The 19097-nt window shown below is 42.0% G+C and overlaps 1 protein-coding gene across 1 annotated transcript in view; it reads left to right on the top strand.

The window, feature by feature from the left end:
• Positions 1 to 1865: 1865 nt before the first annotated feature.
• Positions 1866 to 19097, top strand: part of LOC126456029 (uncharacterized) — a 54044-nt gene continuing 36812 nt past the window's right edge. Inside the window, exons 1-2 of the mRNA XM_050091784.1 lie at positions 1866 to 1957; positions 16029 to 16121. Coding sequence (XP_049947741.1) covers positions 1894 to 1957; positions 16029 to 16121 — 157 coding nt within the window. The 5' untranslated portion in view covers positions 1866 to 1893. The remainder of the gene's footprint in view (positions 1958 to 16028; positions 16122 to 19097) is intronic.

Here is a 19097-nt window from a genome sequence, read left to right as displayed (position 1 = left end):
ACGCTCTTCAGTGTTCACAACTGCGCACCTGAAACGAAAATCTAATTATTTATCTATTTTCTACACTTGCTTTTCATATCTTCATTACCATTCCTCGTTGTCCTCAGCAAGTTCTCGCTTCTTACCAAAGCGTTTTCATAGTTTACCGCCTTCATCCACTTCATAAGAAAGTCACAAAATAAAAAGAAACTGGCAGAACATAATAGTTACTGCTGGTGCTAAGTGTAACGGGCGATGTTTTGGATTCGAAATTATGACTGCTTACGCAGGCTGGCCGCCATTTCAAGTGGAAGTCCTTCGAGGTCACGCAGGTTGATGTTGGAAATGAAATTTCCCACAACTGTCTTCTTTGCCACTAATTACGAAACAAATGCTCGACGCCCCACCAAGTCATTTATGGCGCACTAAGACGCCGCGGCACACAAGTTAATAACACTGCGTTATACAATACAGACTCTTAACAATAAAGGCATGAGCAACCTATAAATATGTCTCTCTAGCTAAAAAATAACTCGTTTTAAATATTTTCGTGATCACGTGAATTATTGCAGATAATTAGGCTGATTGTGATTTGACTGAGCACATCATAACTGATCATATAGGGAAGTTTGAAAAAACTTTTTCAGAAGAATTTTCTATCAGGTCTAAACAATAATCGGTAAAGCGTAACAGAGCACTACAAGCACTTACCTAAGACAAAGCTTTCGCCATAGACATGAAGCACTGAGACTTCGTTCACTACAATATCGCAAAGAATACATAGTGAATTTCTGGGACTTAAAGCACAATATCGACCAGTTTTTGACTTTGTTAAGGCAGAATTTTCGTTACCGTCCGATTTAACGATGACTGATCTTGTGCCACTGTCTAGCACTTCTTTGCATAAACCGTCATTTTTAACAATCGTGGTCATTAAGTCAAAGTATTGCTCAAGTAATCAGATGATTGAGAGAGCCGTGGGAGCAGTAGTGGCGGACGTTAAACGACGCTTGGTGCTGTTGTTCTTAATAAGCATTCATATCGATTGAATAAACGATACATGTGTCCTTTTCAATAATTTTTCTCATATATTGTTCGTGCTTAAGGATGCATACGATGACGCTTTCAGCAAAGACGGTTGTTTGGGTTGTGTTCGTACAGAAAAACGTGCCTCAAAACTAATATATCGGGTTTTTGTATGCGCTGTTGGTACTTATTACGTTTACAGCTGTGTAAACGTGTCTCAAAGAAATGCACGTTTAGAGAAAGGGTTGTCGACAAAAATGTCGGCGAAACGTTGACCTATGTACTTGGACTAATAAGTGAAACATTGGTTACTGTTAATAGCAAAACTCCTTTTAATCAGAATACTCTATTTTACTGATTATTTAAAAATAGACTTACTTCACATACCAGTGGACAAACAGTTTTTACTATAGGAATGTTGCTGCAACACTATTGTGCAAAATTGTTTGTGTAGAAACATCTGAAGATAAGCTTAAAGTAATTATAAAATAGCACTGTTACACAATTCATTCTGTTACGTATTTATAACAGTGTTTGATGACAGATTACTCGAATTATGTTGATATTATCGTCCTAACTCCTGGTTGGAGGCGGCCCGTCTAATCAAATTATATGGAACGCACTGCAAATCGTACCTCATCTGGTCGCAGAGTAGTTTCCATGTGATGGATACCAGTGTGAAACATGAAAAATGTCGAACGAGGACGTGTTCCGAAGTCAGCACATCTGCTCAAGTGCTGGCTGTGTCACGTGTCGGCTATTAACTGCAGTGGAGGGGGGCTGGCCGCCGCAGTTGATAGCGCCCAGAGTGGGTGGAGACGTCCGTACAGGATGGGATCCACAAGTATATAAGCCGGCAGAGAGGCGACGTCAACCACCTCCGCCACCATGTCTGCCCTTCAACTGCTGTTCGTGTTCGCAGTCGCATTCACCGCTGACGCCGCATCACTGGGTGAGTGCAAAGCTATTCTCGTCAGCCGGAGGAGCGATCGAAGTTGCGCCAATACATCCAGCATTGCTGATTACGCACTAGTTGTTAAGAGCCTGAATTGTATTCGAGTAGCATCTCGGTAACAGAAGGACAATTATTACCAAGAGCGCCCGTTCCCGTGGCAGGGGGGGGGGGGGGGGGGGAGGCTGGGAAACACCGCTAGAACTTAGGAGGAAAAGTATAGTTCAGTCAGATATTTTTCTTTCAAGAAAATGGTTTAAAAGTCGGTATTATGTGTGTTTTTAACGGTGTCGGAACTGGACGTTTTGTGTGGTTACTTTCAAGTCGCGATTCATCTTCCAAAATATTAAAAGTACTCCGTACCTCCCCGCTTACAAACGGTCGCACGGGCGCCCTTACTTGTCACGGTTCGTTTAGCTCGTGGCCAACAGTGTTTCTGGACCAGAATGAATCCTTCACTCATCAGTAAAGTGTACGATGAAATGAAACGTCTTGGCAGATTACTAAGGCGTTCGGGAACGATTTTTCAAACAAAGACCTTTGCCTTTCATACCTGATGCTCTTACAAAATGTACTATCACATTAGGTCTCAAAACTTGGCAACAGACTTCATTGTGGTCGTTCCTCTTCTGCACACGTAGCACTCCTAGGCAAATGGAGAGTTTCACAGGATTTGGAACCTTTACAGAATACGTACTGGCATGTTGAAGCTGGTCTTGCCCAGTGGCAGGTGTTTCAATAATTAAAGTAGTAAGAGCGTTTCCAGCCAGAGAAAATTTCTAGATTTGAGTTCTCATTTGGTAGGAGTTTTTAGGTTGTCACCAAACAGCGGAGTTTATGTTATTTGAATGTTATTACGTTTCCAATGTCAAATTAGTACTAAATTACACTGAAATTATAGGTCTCTGCTATCATATAGTAGTAACAATTAGCAATCTCACAAAGATCGTGAAGTATGGATGATCCATCAGTAGTGTTCGGTAAAGGAGGCATATTAACAGGCAGCTCCAAATCTGACTGCTTTATGAATTTTTTCCTTATCTTTAATTGTTCCAAACCAGTTCCAATTTTGGGCTCAGAATAAAACTAAAAATGTCGTGGAAGCTTGCAGAGAGACCCAGCTGATAGCTTTTCCTTTCTCACTATATATCTGGCCCTGTAAACGTAATCGTTGTGCTGTTGCAAACTGTAATCCTCCTCTTGGCTGAGTAGTCGACACATGAAGACGATTACCTTATCAAGTAGAAATCTGCAAAAAAAAAAAAAAAAAAAGAAAAAAAAAATAGGAATAGAAAGAGATCAAGCCTTTTTAGTTGGTTCAGAAGTGCTGCTTGATTGTGAAATAAAATCATCATAACTTCTGAACAGTTTGCGATAGAACGTTCAAACTACACGGTTAACCGTGCGGCGTGATGGGAAGCAGGATGCGCTGTATGGTTTGGTTTAGCGACGAAGCCAACTTCCATTTGGATGCATTCGTTAATAAGCAAAATTGGCGCATTTGTGGGACTGAGTGGTGTGCAGTGTCCAGTTACGGAATAATCGGTGCGAAATTCGTTGATGGCACGGTGAATACTAGAGGGAATGTGAAAGTTTTGGAAGATTAAAACTGACCCTGATTTTGACAAGATGTGGTTCATGTAATCTCGGACCCCATCGAAGCAGGGGAGTGCTTCATGATTTGGAGGAGCACTATGGGGACCGCATTCTGGCTCTGGAGAACTCAGAGGCCTCTGCCATGAGCCTCGATTGGCCACCATATTCTCCGGATCTGAACGCATGCGAATGATTTTGGTGGGGCTATCTTAAAGACAAGGTGTACGAAAATAACTCCACGACCATTGTTCAGCTGAAAACAGCCATTCGGGAGGTGATCGACAGTATCGATGTTCTGACGCTTCAGGGGGTCATGCGGAACTTCGCCATTCGTCTGCGCCACACCATCACCAATGACAGCAAGCATACCGGACATGTCATAACCTAAATTCTAATATCTGTAGTGACTTTTACTTGTGGAATAAAGTGTGTGCACGCCGTAGTTTGTAACTAATTTAGGTTTTTTTTCATATAGTTAAATAACTGTCACCCTGTAAGTAGCTCCAGGTTTGAGAAGACGGCTGCACAAAAACTTTCGAGCCTGTGGACAGGCAATCCAGGGAACAAATTTCCAATGTCGGTTGCTGTGGCGTCTTTGCGGGCAGTTTGTGTCGGGGACTCCATTCATCTGCACTCACTTGTTAACGTTTACCATATCACAGGCGGTGTCCATGTTGTGCAACTGTCTTTCTTTTCTTTCTTTTGCTTGTGACGTTTTTCCCGCCGATACGCAGGGTCGGCATGGTTAATCGGATGTGGCAGTGTTAGTTGAAGGGGTGGCTGGATGCCCTTCCTGCCGCCACCCCGTACCTCACTAGGGGGATGTGGAAAACTGCCTAAAAACCACATCCAGGCTGGCCGGCACACTGGCCATCGTCGTTAAACCACCAGACGGATTCGATCCGGGGCCGGCGCGCCTACCCGAGTCTAGGAAGCAGCGCGTTAGCGCACTCGGCTAACCTGGCGGGCAATGTTGTGCATCTGGAATGTGAGTTAAAAACTTGGGGAGATGCTCAGTTCAGTGATACGTGCGTGTATTTTGAGAGTAACTTGTTTACTTCTAATGTCGATACTTTCTGATATCTTAATAGTTTTAAAGAAATGTGAATTTACCACTATTTCTAGCAACCTATTTCGCGACCTTTGACGTTTGCGGGATACTCTTCTACCGACTTTGTTTTCTTCATTTTCTTCATCCTTGCTCTCATCTTTTGATCTGGCCGCACGTCACGTGGCGCTCCTTTGGTTCACCGTTGAATACTTCACTCAGTTTTTCTTTTAGTGCAGCCTAGAGGATATTTCCAGAATGATATTTTCACTCTGCAGCGAAGAGTGTACTGATGTGAAACTTCCTGGCAGGTTAAAACAGTGTGCTGAACTGGAACCACATTAGATCTAACCAAGCGAAACGTAAAACTGTCTCCGGTACGATGTTCTGTGAGGGTTACCATGCGTATTTTGTACGACTGTTCAATATCAACATGTAACATGGGCTGTCTATGTGACTTTTGCAACTGCCGGTCTGTTTTAGAGCGTTGGCTACATGTAACAAGAGAATGTATGCCACTTGAAATTACCCGAATGTGGCAAGAACTTAAAAATCACCAAGAGAACCGCTATTTTTGTATGGTTACCCATTACGAAAGTACCAAGAGCAAAAAAAGTATTCCATATCCTAGCGTACCGTCGTCTATTGCTCAAGTACCACATAATGCAGAGTTGTGAATTCCGTCACCGCAGACACATAATACTACTGAAAAGGGCGTAGAGACGAATTCAGTTGATGACAGTGATTTCAATTTTACTGATGATAGCAGTTTGGTACTACTGCTCTTTACTCAACCAAAGTTGGATGACCTAGTTAATGACTTTCAACTAACCTAATCAAAGACTGAACTTCTTGTTTCCCTTCTGAAGCAATCTAACTTAACTTACTCGCGCAGCGCCCGAGTCTCACCGGTGCATAACCAGTACCAGAGTGAGACACGGGCGCCGTCTCGAAAGGGTTAACCTTATTACAAAAAGATATCGTTCACAAGAGCGAAACCATCTTCATCGTCATTAACGAAATCAGTTTAAAGCACTGCCACCTTACCCTTTTTTACAGATCTAACGATGTGTCTGTCATTGGAACTGTCGTCAGAACCACAAGGTAAAAAAAAATGAGAGAATCATCCGGATCTTTATTCCCACTAGGAAAAATCACCGACAAAAGCCTCCGGACGTATATCATATCCGTTCATTTCCTTCCATTTTCTGAATAGGGCGATCTCTAAAAGCAAGAGAAACTACAGAAAACAAGAAACTATTTGAAATATCAAAATACACTCTAAGAAAAAATAATAATAATAAAAGAGACGCACAACGAGGAAATCATGCGAATGAGAGGAAATCGGTAGATGTACAGGTAAGCGAATGATTACAATTTCAGAAAAACTGGATGATTTATCCAAGCGAAAGAGCTTCACAAATTGAGCAAGTTAATGACGCTTTGGTCCCTCTATGGCCCTTATGCAAGCAGGTACTCGGCTTGTCGTTGATTGATAGAGTTGTTGGATTCCTCCTAAGGGGTATCGAGCCAACCACTCAGGTTCCTCTCAGAGTATGCTGATAAAATAGCTCCATATTTAGGAACTATATACAACCACTCGCTCACGGAAAGATACGCACCTAAACACTGGAAAATTGCTCTTGATACACCAATACCCAAAAAGGGAAGTAGGAGTAATCCGCTGAATTACAGGCCTATATCACTAACGTCGATTTGCAGTAGGTTTTTGGAACATATACTGTATTCGAACATTATGAAGTACCTAGAGGAAAACGATTTATTGACATATAGTCAGCATGGATTCAGAAAATATCGTTCTTGTGAAACATAACTAGCTCTTTGTACTCATGAAGTAATGAGTCCAGGGGATGTCAAATTGATTCCATATTTTTAGATTTCCAGAAGGCTTTCGACACAGTTCCTCACAAGTATCTTCTAACCAAACTGCGTGCCTATGGAGTATCGCCTCAGTTGTGCGACTGGATTCGTGATTTCCTGTCAGAAAGGTCACAGTTCGTAATAGACGGAAAGTCACCGAGTGAAACAGAAGTAATATCCGGTATTTCCCAAGCAAGTGTTATAGGCCCTCTATTGTTCCTGATCTATATTAACGACATAGGAGACAATCTTATTAGCCGTCTTAGACTGTTTGCAGATGATGCTGTCATTTACCGTCTTGTAAAGTCATCAGACGATCAAAACGACTTGCAAAGTGATTCAGATAAGATATCTGTATGGTGCGAAAAGTGGCAATTGATCCTGAATAAAGAAAACTGTGAAGTTATTCACATGAGTACTAAATGAAATGAGCTAAATTTCGATTACGCGATAAGTCACACAAATCTGAAGGCTGTAAATTCAAATAAATACTTAGGGATTACAATTACAAATAACCTAAATTGGAACGATCACATAGATAATATTGTGGGTTGAGCAAACCAAAGACTGCGATTCATTGGCAGAACACTTAAAAGGTGAAACAGGTCTATTAAAGAGACTGCTTACACCACGCTTGCCTGCCCTATTCTGGAGTATTGCTGTGCGGTGTGGGATGCGCACCAGGTGGGACTGACGGATGACATCGAAAAAGTACAAAGAAGGGCAGCTCGTTTTGTATTATTGCGAAATAGGAGAGATAGTGTCACAGACATGATACGTGAGTAGGAGTGGCAATCATTAAAACAAAGGCGTTTTTCTTCTCATGAAATTTCCATCACCACTTTTCTCCTCCGATTGCGAGAACATTATGTTGCCACCCACTTACACAGAGAGAAATTATCATCACGATAAAATAAGAGAAATCAGGGCTTGCAGAGAAAAATTTAAGTGCTCGTTTTTTCCACGTGCCGTTCGAGAGTGGAACGGTAGAGAGACAGCTTGAAGGTGGTTACTTGCAACCTCTGCCAGGCACTTTATTGTGGATAGCAGAGTAATCACGTAGATGTAGATGTAGATGTAGAAATGGTGTCCAATTCGTGCGCTAGATCGTCAAAACACCGAGCTGGTTGATGGGCCCTGCCCATAATGCACCAAATATTCTCAATTGGAGGGAGATCCGGCGACCTTGTGGTCAAGGTAAGGTTTGACAAGCACGAAGACAAGTAGAAGAAACTCTCGCCGTGTGTGGGTCGGGCATTTTATCTTACTGAAATGTAAGCCCAGGAGCGGCACACAGTCTATCACTCCTGGTAGACGGGTAGTATGGTGGGTGACAATTATGCTGGTATCCCATCGCTGTCTGGGGCTTCTCTAGACACGTCTTCGTTGGTCATGGGGCCTGGAACCTCATTAAGCAGAGTAAAATTGTCTTCAGTGATGAGGCCCCCCCTCGAATGAGAGTGTACAATCAAAATAATAAACAAGCAGAATTGTATATGAAGGCCAAGTTAGCTGGCCGCTGTGGTCGAGAGGTTCTATGTGCTTCAGTCCGGAACCATGCGGCTGCTACGATCGCAGGTTCGAATCCTGCCTCGGGCATGAGTGTGTGTGTGATCTCCTTAGGTTAGTTAGGTTTAAGTAGTTATAATTCTAGGGGACTTAGATGTTAAGTCCCATAGTGCTTAGTGTCTTTCAACCATTTTGAAGGCAAAGTTGATACACTGATTATTGGTGTAAACACATACAAAGACGGAGTAGTTAAAATACAGCAAAGGAAAAAAATTGCAGCACCAAGAAGGAGTTGTATGACGTAAACGAAAGTTGGTAGGCGTGTTTCTACGTCTCAAAGTCGATGTCTATTCCAATTTCGTGCCAGTTGTATAAGAGTAGCGCTTGAAACCCCACTATGAGGATGAAAATCAGGTTTGCATTAAATACTGGTCGTGAGTGTTAGTTACTTTTGATATTGGACGTGGTGAGCTGATGTTAGCCAAAAATGCCTTTAAGGCGACAAAGGCACCGTTATCAACACCTCAAGAGTTGAAAGGGTTCATGTAACAAGGCTACCAGAAGCTCTAAATTTCTTGTGAGATATTGCAGAAAGTCTCGCCAGGAATGTAGCCACTGTAGGTGATTGCTGGCAACAGAGGTCACGAGAACGTACAGTTGCAAGAAGACCAGCCTCCGAAGACATTACCAAGAGGGAGGAAGACCATTGTCTGTGGTGTACGACTCTGGCGCATCATACTGTATCTGCAGTAGCAATTGGAGCAGCAGTTGGCACCACAGTGACACTATGAGCTGCATCGGTTACTTCGAGGACAGCTCTGAACCAGACTCCCAGTAGCGTGCATTCCACTGACCCCAAATCACCACCATCTGGTGTCAGGTGGGAGCTCACTGGAGGGCAAGATGGAAGTCTGTTGCGTTTTCTGATGAAATATGTTTCTGCCTCTGTGCCAGTGATGGCCGTCTGTTGGTTAAAAGGAACCTGTCTGTGTGCTAGACCTACTGATCCCGCACCTGGAGTTATGGTCTGCGGTGCGTTTTCGTATAACAGCAGGACCACTCTCGTGGTTATCCCAGACACCATGACTGCAAATTTGTATGCCACTCTGGTGATTCGACCTGTCATGCTAAATTGGTGATCACTTGATGCCTCAGAACATGTCCTACCAACCGATATCTTCTTCTAGTCAAGTTGTGCCACAAGCTCCTCTTCTCCCCAATTCTATTCAATACCTCCTCATTAGTTACGTGATCAACCCATCTAATCTTCAGCATCCCTTCTCCTAATCAAGTTGTGCCACAACCCCCAATTCTATTCTGTACCTCCTCATTAGTTACGTGACCTACCCACCTAATCTTCAACATTCTTCTGTAGCACCACATTTCGAAAGCTTCTATTCTCTTCTTGTCCAAACTATTTATTGTCCATGTTTCACTTCCATACATGGCTACACTCCATACAAATACTTTCAGAAACGACTTCCTGACACTTAACAAATTTCTCTTCTTCAGAAACGCTTTCCTTGCCATTGCCAGTCTACATTTTATATCCTCACTACTTCGACCATCATCAGTTATTTTGCTCCCCAAATAGCAAAACTCCTTTACTACTTTAACTGTCTCATTTCCTAATCTAATTCCCTCAGCATCACCCGACTTAATACGACTACATTCCATTATCCTCGTTTTGCTTTTGTTGATGTTCATCTTATATCCTCCTTTCAAGACACTGTTCATTCCGTTCAACTGCTCTTCCAAGTCCTTTTGCTGTCTATGACACAATTACACTGTCATCGGCGAACCTCAAAGTTTTTATTTCTTCTCCCTGGATTTTAATACCTACTTCAAATTTTTCTTTTGTTTCCCTTGCTGCTTGCTCAATATACAGATTGAATAACATCAGGGAGAGGCTACAACCCTGTCTCACTCCCTTCCTAGCCACTGCTTCCCTTTCATGCTCCTCAAGTCTTATAACTGTCATCTGGTTTCTGTACAAATTGTAAATAGCCTTTCATTCCCTGTATTTTACCCCTGCCATCTTTAGAATTTGAAAGAGAGTATTCCAGTCAACATTGTCAAAAGCTTTCTCTATGTCTACAAATGCTAAAAACGTAGGTTTACCTTTCCTTAATCTTTCTTCTAAGATAAGTCGTAGGGTCAGTATTGCCTCACGTGTTCCAACATTTCTACGGAATCCAAACTGATTTTCCCTGAGGTTGGCTTCTACTAGTTTTTCCATTCGTCTGTAAATAATTCGTGTTAGTACTTTGCAGCTGTGACTTATTAAACTGATAGTTCGGTAATTTTCGCGTGTGTCAACACCTGCTTTCTTTGGGATTGGAATTATTATATTCTTCTTGAAGTCTGAGGGTATTTAACCTGTATCGTACATCTTGCTCAGCAGATGGTAGAATTTTGTCAGGACTGGCTCTCCCAAGGATGTCAGTAGTTCTAATGGAATGTTGTCTACTCCCAGGGCCTTGTTACGACTCAGGTCTTTCAGTGTCAAACTCTTCACGCAGTATTGTATCTCCCATTTCATCTTCATCTACATCCTCTCCCATTTCCATAATATTGTCCTCATGTACATCGCCCTTGTATAGACCCTCTATATACTCCTTCCACCTTTCTGCTTTCCCCTCTTTGCTTAGAACTGGGTTTCCATCTGAGCTCTTGATATTCATACAAGAGGCTCTCTTTTCTCCAAAGTTCTCTTTCATTTTCCTGTAGGCTGTATCTATCTTACCCCTAGTGAGATACGCCTCTATACCCTTACATTTGTCCTCTAGCCATGCCTGCTTAGCCATTTTGCACTTCCTGTCGATCTCATTTTTGAGACTTTTGTATTCCTTTTTGCCTGCTTCATTTAATGCATTTTTATATTTTCTCCTTTCATCAATTAAATTCAATATTTCCCCTATTACCCAAGAATTTCCACTAGCCCTCGTCTTTTTACCTACTTGATCCTCTGCTGCCTTCACTACTTCATCCCTCAGAGTTACCCATTCTTCTTCTACTGTATTTCTTTCCCCCATTCTTGTCAATTGTTCCCTTATGCTCTCCCTGAAACTCTGTACAACCTCTGGTTTAGTCAGTTTATCCAGGTCCCATCGCCTTAAATTCCCACCTTTTTGCAATTTCTTCAGTTTTAATCTACAGTTCATAACCAATAAATTGTGGTCAGAGTCCATATCTGCCCCTGGAAATGTAGTACAATTTAAAACCTGGTTCCTAAATCTCAGTCTTACCATTATATAATCTATCTGATACCTTTTAGTATCTCCAGGATTCTTCCATGTATACAACCTTCTTTTATGATTCTTGAACCATGTGTTAGCTATGATTAAGTTATGCTCTGTGCAAAATTGTAACAGGCGGCTTCCTCTTTAATTTCTTAGCCCCAATCCATATTCACCTACAATGTTTCCTTCTCTCCTTTTTCCTACTGTCGAATTCCAGTCACCCATAACTATTAAATTTTCGTCTCCCTTCACTACCTGAATAATTTCTTTTATCTCATCATACATTTCTTCAATTTCTGAACAAATATATTTCCGAAAAGTCATTACTCTACATCAATTACTGTTTTGGTTCAAAAATGGTTCAAATGGCTCTGAGCACTATGGGACTTAACTGCTGTGGTCATCAGTCCCCTAGAACTTAGAACTACTTCAACCTAACTAACCTAAGGACATCACACACATCCATGCCCGAGGCAGGATTCGAACCTGCTACCGTAGCGGTCTCGCGGTTCGAGACTGTAGCGCTTAGAACCGCACAGCCACTCAGGCCGCCACTTTTTTGCTGTTGCGATTTTTTTCGGAGTGTATATCACAGAAGATGGCATCCATGGAGAGCACACCAGTTACCTGGCGCGCTATCCATAGAGGATGACGAGCGAAACATTAGTCAGCTCGGGATCCGTCCGCAATGTGTTGATCGATAAGTCCTGTAAAATAACAAAATACAGGTTAGTGCATGAGGATTCTGCATGCTTCTAGGAAAGGTACAGAGATCTGTGATGTTTTTGGTGATATTTAGAGTCTGAACACATTAAGTTTACCCATGTACTGGATCAGTAGATTCTATTTCTAAGGTAGTTCAAGCAGAAGTCTCAAAGGTGTCATTCGTCCGAATGGGAATAAGTTTTCTTTAATAACAGTAGCTCACTTCTTGAAAAATTACCAGATGAAATAAAATGTCTGACAGATAGCAGTAATAGTTTCAAAAACGAATTGAAATCAAACCTCCTTGACAACTACTTCTATACAATAGATGAATTCTTGAATATGAGTAAATAAATCTGGAGTCATAAGATACGCATTTTGTGCCATTTCAGGGAATGGGATAGATAATAGAAATATTTAGGTGTAACACTATAATGTTAAAAAAAAACCTTGTTTCCTGTGCATATTTCTTGTGCATTTGATACGTTCCACATCATAACGGTTTTTCCGTGCTATTGATCAATGGAACACGTAACTAACTAACTAATTAACTAACTCACTGTGCACACGTTAAGGAGACTTACGAAAATATGAAGGTGTCCTTGTAAAATATGGATGTTACAAATTGGATGTTTGATTTTAAGATTTTGGGATATCTTCTGAGGTTTAAAAATGGCTATACCAAATATTCCAGCTTCCTCTGCTTGTGAAGTAGCAGTGCAAATGGTCAGAATTGAATCAGGAAAGAATGGCAAGCAGGAAAAGAACACATGCCAGATGCACACAACGTAATCAATAAGCCCCTTGCATCCAGCTAGAAGATTCTGTAACCAGCACTCCACATCAAATTCGGCCTTTCTAAACAACACAACAAAGGTTTAGATACCTATAGTATGATTCTGAGACAAATGTTCCACAAGTTATCTGAAGCAAAAGTAAAAGGTTGAGTTTTTGTGGGACATCAGATTCGTGTGATGTTAAAAGAATTTATAGACTCGATGACTCCTGATGAACGAAATGACTGGGATGCTTTTAGAATGGCAGGGCAACATGTTTAGGACAACAACAGAAGTGAGAGTTACATGTAACTCATATACAGTTTGATGCACCGTTATCACGTGCTTGGATGAATGTTGGTAACTATGCACTATTTATTTTCTCATATTAATTTCGTTAGGCAAATGTAGGAGCTGTAAGTGAGGAAGATGTTGAAGGCTTGCACCAAGACATTTACTTCATGCAAGGAAAGTATCAGGGTCGTTGGTGGTGTGCTATGATGGGAGACTCTATGGGATATAGTACAGTTGGAGGGATCGGAAGAACGTAAGAGGAAAATCTGTTCTAGTGTACATTTTTAAATGTCATCGTTTATATAAGAAGACTCAATATTTTTGCACTTATGCCCACCAATTCCTCAGGTACTGTATGTTAAAGTTCTTTTATAAGACTCCAGTTGTATTAAATACAGTATTAGTAGCTTTTAAGAAAACAGAAAAAAATCATTATCACGTCAAGAATGTTGATACTTAAGAAAAACTATTTATACGAGGGTTGTACATAAATTAAGGTCTCCAATGCTTTTTCACGTAGTAAACGTCGTTGTATTGCAAAAAAAATTACAGATTCAGAACGCTTGGACTTTTAGCCATTTTTCAATGACGTCCTCGTTACAATCGAAGATTTTTCATACCCACTTCGTACCACTCTCCGGCCGACTTGTGCAGTCTTTGTCACTTGAAAATTTCATTTCCCCCAAGTATTGTTTCAAGTTGGGGAACCAAATCAGGGCTGTATGGAGGATGGTCAATGATTTCCTTCCCGAATTTGGCTATGTGATGTGTCGTGGTGTTAGCGATGTGAGGGCGGGCATTCTCATGGTGCAAACGAACTCTTAGAGCCCAGCGTAGCTTTCTTAATGTCTCGCAGTACCTTTCCGCGTTGCACCTCTTTCCAGGTAGTCAAACCAGCAGAACGCCTTTCCTATCCCAGAATACCGAAGCCCTCACCTTCACTGCTGACGGCGTTTGCTTGAACTTCTTAACATTTGGAGAATCGGAATGTCGCCATTGTTTTGATTGTTCCTTAATCTCCGGTGGACCTTAGTCTCGTCCCTCATTACAAATGAATCCAGAAATTCCTCACCCTCTTCCCGGTAATGGCGCAGAAACTCGCGGACACTTTCGATGCGCTTTTTTTTCTGTTCATCAGTGAGCATCCGCGGCACCCACCTTGTGATACTTCAAAATATCCGTCAAAGTCTTGTCACATGCCGATTCGCAACCAACACTTCTTCGACTTTTGTTACTGTCTCATCCGAAATTGATGGAGGCCCGTAGCCAGCCTCGTCGTGCACATTTGTACGGCCGTCTACGAGCTCCCTACACCACTTATGCACATTTTTTTACGTCCATACACTTTTGTCCATACACATTAGTCAACTGCCGGGGGATTTCTATAGGGATTGAGCCCTTAAACCAGAGAAATTTAATCACAGAACGCAGTTCACACCTGGTGGGAGCGTCGATTTTCCCTTCCATGGTTAACGTCCTTCCATGGTGAGCGTCCAAGGTGGCAGGTGGGGGGGGGGGGGGGCGGCGAGAGTAGTGGTGTGGAAGCAAGGAACAATGCACTGTAGTCAAATTTAAGCTAGCTCTCTCTGTCCTGAGTGGAGCTCTTTGGAGACCTTACTTTACAGACAACCCTCGTAAGTTCAAAATCAGTGTCACCAAATTAAGCAACAAACACAAGAAAGATAAACAGAAACTTTTTCAAATTCTGTTTCTTACTCTTATCCCAGGTTACTTACGCTTCATTCAAAGTACAGGACTCAAGTAACTGCAGTCTATTCAAAATGGCTTAAAAGGGCGAGGTGTCGCAATCGTCAAGCCATTTGACCCGTTTTCAAAGACCTTGTCGACGGCATAGCGTTAACCACTGACATTCTTTCCTCTCAATAATGACGTAATCCCACTGACAGTCAGGACATGAATTCTGGTGAAAAAGATAGCGAAAGTTTTAGCTAGAGGTTCCTTCAAATAAATGTGATTACAATTCGGCTACCAATGTACAAAGCCAATGCGAGCGCTATTACTTCGCTTTTTCCCAGTACACTTCTATGGTTCTTCCCACTGCTGATCCATTTAATCCTCAAGTCTAGTATTTGCTTTGTTTTCCCTCTTTTGCCTTTTCTTGAACGAAATCATTTTTTAAGTCTGTTTACCAATGTTTCTGCAGCTATCATGCGAAATACTTTTCTGTATAGAAAAATGTCCACAGTGCTTTCAATGAGCGGTTTGAACAGGAGGTTATCATGTCGTTTCCATAGTTGATGTAATACAAAAAGTGGTTTAGTTATCTTTTAACAGCTTTCCGTCTGTCGCCTTAACCTAAATTGTAATTGTATTCAGCTTATAACATGGAAGTTGTGTTATTCGATCCATTTAAAATTTCATTACTTCTTGTTGCCATTTTTAATACTGTATTTTATTGATATTTACGTCCATTCAGAAATTTTATTGTTCTTTTATGTTTTCTTGCTAAGTAGTCGATGTCATCCCGGTTTTCCCTTCGAATAACTTGGTCGTCGGTAGTACTTTTAACCCAGTCACAATTCTTGCGGCGTATGTATTGTATTACACTGATGCAAGGGCGTAACGAGTGACACTATTAATAATATTGTTAGAACTGCATTTCGAATTTCGATAAGGTCATAGGGACACATACGACAGAGTCCCACAACATTATAGACTTTCAAATCGACGTTAACTTGCAAGCCTATGAATTTACGTTTGAGAGCGCGTTTAGAAGGTGTAAGACTCCTGTTAGTCGTTCAACGCAGGAAAACGCAACGCGCCGTCTAGCAGAAAAAAAAGAAAAACATCCGTATATAGCTAGTTATGTCGTACATAGGTCATACAGATAGCAAACTCTGGAAAAATACACATACCTAGCAGATTGTACAGCGACGTCATAGGCACTTGATGGAAGTTCTTTCCCTGAAGTGCACACTTTCAAAATTTTTGTCATAAAAAGTAACCGAAAACACGATGTAATACTATTCACCACATCAGTATGTCTATCTTTGTTACAGAATCCTATGGCGTCTCGTGTCCGAAGGACGACCCGCAACTCGACACGTGTTTTGCGAACGCAGTGGAGAAAATGCGGCAGCATCTCATTGAAGGTAACTGCCTATGTAAAAACTGCGATGTACAGAGAACAATATCTTCTACAATTGGTGTGACAACTCACATAGCACTAGACTAAAGTTGCACTTAACGCCGTTTTCTTTCTTGTAAGCGTTACACATAAAGAGTTGAGTGTCAATGTCGGCTGAGAGATTCTGAGAGTTACATCCAGTAACCAAAACGGAAGGTGTCTTTCTTTACATTCAATGTTACCTCCTAAAGCATGACAGTTTTCCTTAAGCGTGACCTGTTGAGTGTAAGTAACTGTAATGAGTTTGTGTCATGTTTCTGTTGTTGATAATGATAAGAGAAGGGAGGGAGTGAATCACAATGCTGACACATACCTACTCCTCTCGGCAGCCCAAATAGCGTTGATTTTTGAGGATAATAGGCGAAAGGGTAAGTCCATTAAAGACCAAGAGCTTGTGTCGTCACCGCGGCGTGAACATTATGACTACCAGAAACAGTGTGTCAGTGATCTGGATAAGGAAAAATAAATCTGTCTGCGACGTAAATGACACACCATGGATTCAATGATGCTTGTGTTTTACTAATCGAAACTTTCACAAACCTGTAACGTTTCAGATGTCACGTGTCGTTGTAGTACCACACCTTTAATAATAACATACTGAAGGATAAAATCGCAACACAAAAAAGAATAGAATAATGAAATATGGGCAGTACATTTCTCTAGGCAACATATTTAACTAATTAACATTGTGAGGTCAAGGTTAATGTAAGTGCAAGATAAGTTACTTCAACTGTGAAATGCTGGTACGTTAACAGCCAATGTAATCGCAATATTGTTGAATGCAAGCATGCGGACGTGTGTGCATTTTGTTGTACAGGTACCGGACGTTAGTGTGATGGAGTTCCATGCCTCTTGCACTTGGTCGATCAATACGCGGGCGATTACTACCGTGTGTGGATGGCCGGCCGGTGTGGCCGTGCGGTTCTAGGCGCTTCAGTCTGGAACCGCGTGACCGCTACGGTCGCAGGCTCGAATGCTGCCTCGGGCATGGATGTGTGTGATGTCTTTAGGTTAGTTAGGTTTAAGTAGTTCTAAGTCTAGGGCACTGATGACCGTAGATGTTAAGTCCCATAGTGCTCAGAGGCATTTGAACCATTTGTCTGTGGATGACGCTGGAGTTATCGTCCAACGATGTGCAGCAATATGTGTTCGATTGGAGAAAGATCTCGTGGTAGAGAAGGCCAAGGCAACATGTCGACACACTGTAGAGCATGATGGGTTACAACAGCTGCATGTGGACGAGCGTTATCCTGTTGGAAAACAACCTCTAGAATAATGTTCACTGATCGCAGCACGACGGGTTGAATCATCAGAATTATGCACACTTTTGCAGTCTGGGTGCGTGGGATGATCATGAAAGTGCTCCTGTTGTCATACGAAGTCGCAAGCCAGACCATAGCTCCAGGTGTAGGTCCAATGTGTCTAGCACGCAGACAGGTTGCTTGCAGCCCATCGATTAGCGTCTTTCTAACCAACACGGCCATTAATAGCACCGAGGCAGAACCAGATTCCATCAGCAAAGACAATGGACCTTCACCTTGCCCTCCAATGAGCTGTCACTTGACACTATGGAAGTCTCAAATGGTGGTTGTTTGGGGTTGGTGTAATACACGGAACAGGACATCTGGATCGGAGGCGGCCGTAGTGACCGAGCGGTTCTACGCGCTTCAGTCTGGAACTGCGCGACCGCTACGGTCGCAGGTTCGAATCCTGCCTCGGGCATGGATGTGTGTGATGTCCTTAAGTTAGTTAGGTTTAAATAGGTCTAAGTCAAGGGGACTGATGACCTCAGATATTAAGTCCCATAGTGCTCAGAGCCATTTGAACCTCTACATCTGGATCGGAGCTGTCTTTGAAGTAACCGATTTGTAACAGATCTCTGTGTCACTGTGGAGCTAACTGCTGCTCATATTGCTGCTGCATATACAGCACGATGAGCCAGATCCATGGGCCGAACACGAAGGTCTTCTCTCTGGATAGTGCTACGTGACCGTCTGGAGCCCGGCCTTTTTGCGACTGTACATCCTCGTGACCACCGCTTCCAGCAATCATGTACAGTGACTACGTTCCTGTCAAGCCTTTCTGCAACATCGCAGAAGCAAAAACCAGCTTCTCGTTGCCCTTTACACGACCTCGTTCAAACTCAGTGAGGTGTTGATAATGACGTCTTTGTCGCCTTAAAGGCATTCTTAACTAACATCAACTCACCACATCCAGTCTCAAATATGACTTACGCCCACGACGAGTGTTTGAAGCAAACCTGATTTGCATCCTCTTAGTGGCGTTGCTAGCGCCACTCTTACGCAAGTGGTGTGAAATTTGAACAGACATAGTCTTTAAGATGTATAAACAGGCCTAGCAACTTTCGTTTATGTCACACAACCATTCTTGTCTTGCGTTTTTTTTCCGTCAGTGTAAATTGACATAGTGTCGTTTCAGCGGCTACATTTAAAAATAACCACTGTTTAACTAATTAAATAATAAAAGTAACGGAACTTAATGGTCATATGTATACGTTTGTGTACTAAGCGAATATGACAAGTATCCCAGTCAAAGAAGACCACAAGAGGCCACTTGGGGGGGAAAAAAGTTTGTGCAATCGCAAATTTCATATAGTGGTAGGGGGAGTGTCATGAACAACATAATAAAAATATTGATCAGTAGGGTGACCGTGGGGATGGTGGCCCGTTTAAAGGTCACTTTCTTATGTTTACGTTTATGTTGAAAATCTCGAAATCCCCTACGTCTAGTGAAAATGTTTCCCAGTGATGGAAAAATCACAGATTCTTAAAAACAGTGTTTTATTGGCATAAAATTGACGCTTATTGTTAAATGAAGTGGATGAAGAACAGAAGAACAAACAACAATAGAGGGGTATTGACGGATAAATTATGTTCTCGGTTTGTGACACTCTGAACAGGGGAGGGGGGGGGGGGGTTGT

Source organism: Schistocerca serialis, chromosome 2 (assembly GCF_023864345.2).
Source record: "Schistocerca serialis cubense isolate TAMUIC-IGC-003099 chromosome 2, iqSchSeri2.2, whole genome shotgun sequence".
In the NCBI taxonomy this organism is placed as follows: Eukaryota; Metazoa; Arthropoda; class Insecta; order Orthoptera; family Acrididae; genus Schistocerca; species Schistocerca serialis.
The sequence above is the reverse complement of the archived record's forward strand: the minus strand, read 5'-3'. Positions and strand labels throughout refer to the sequence as shown.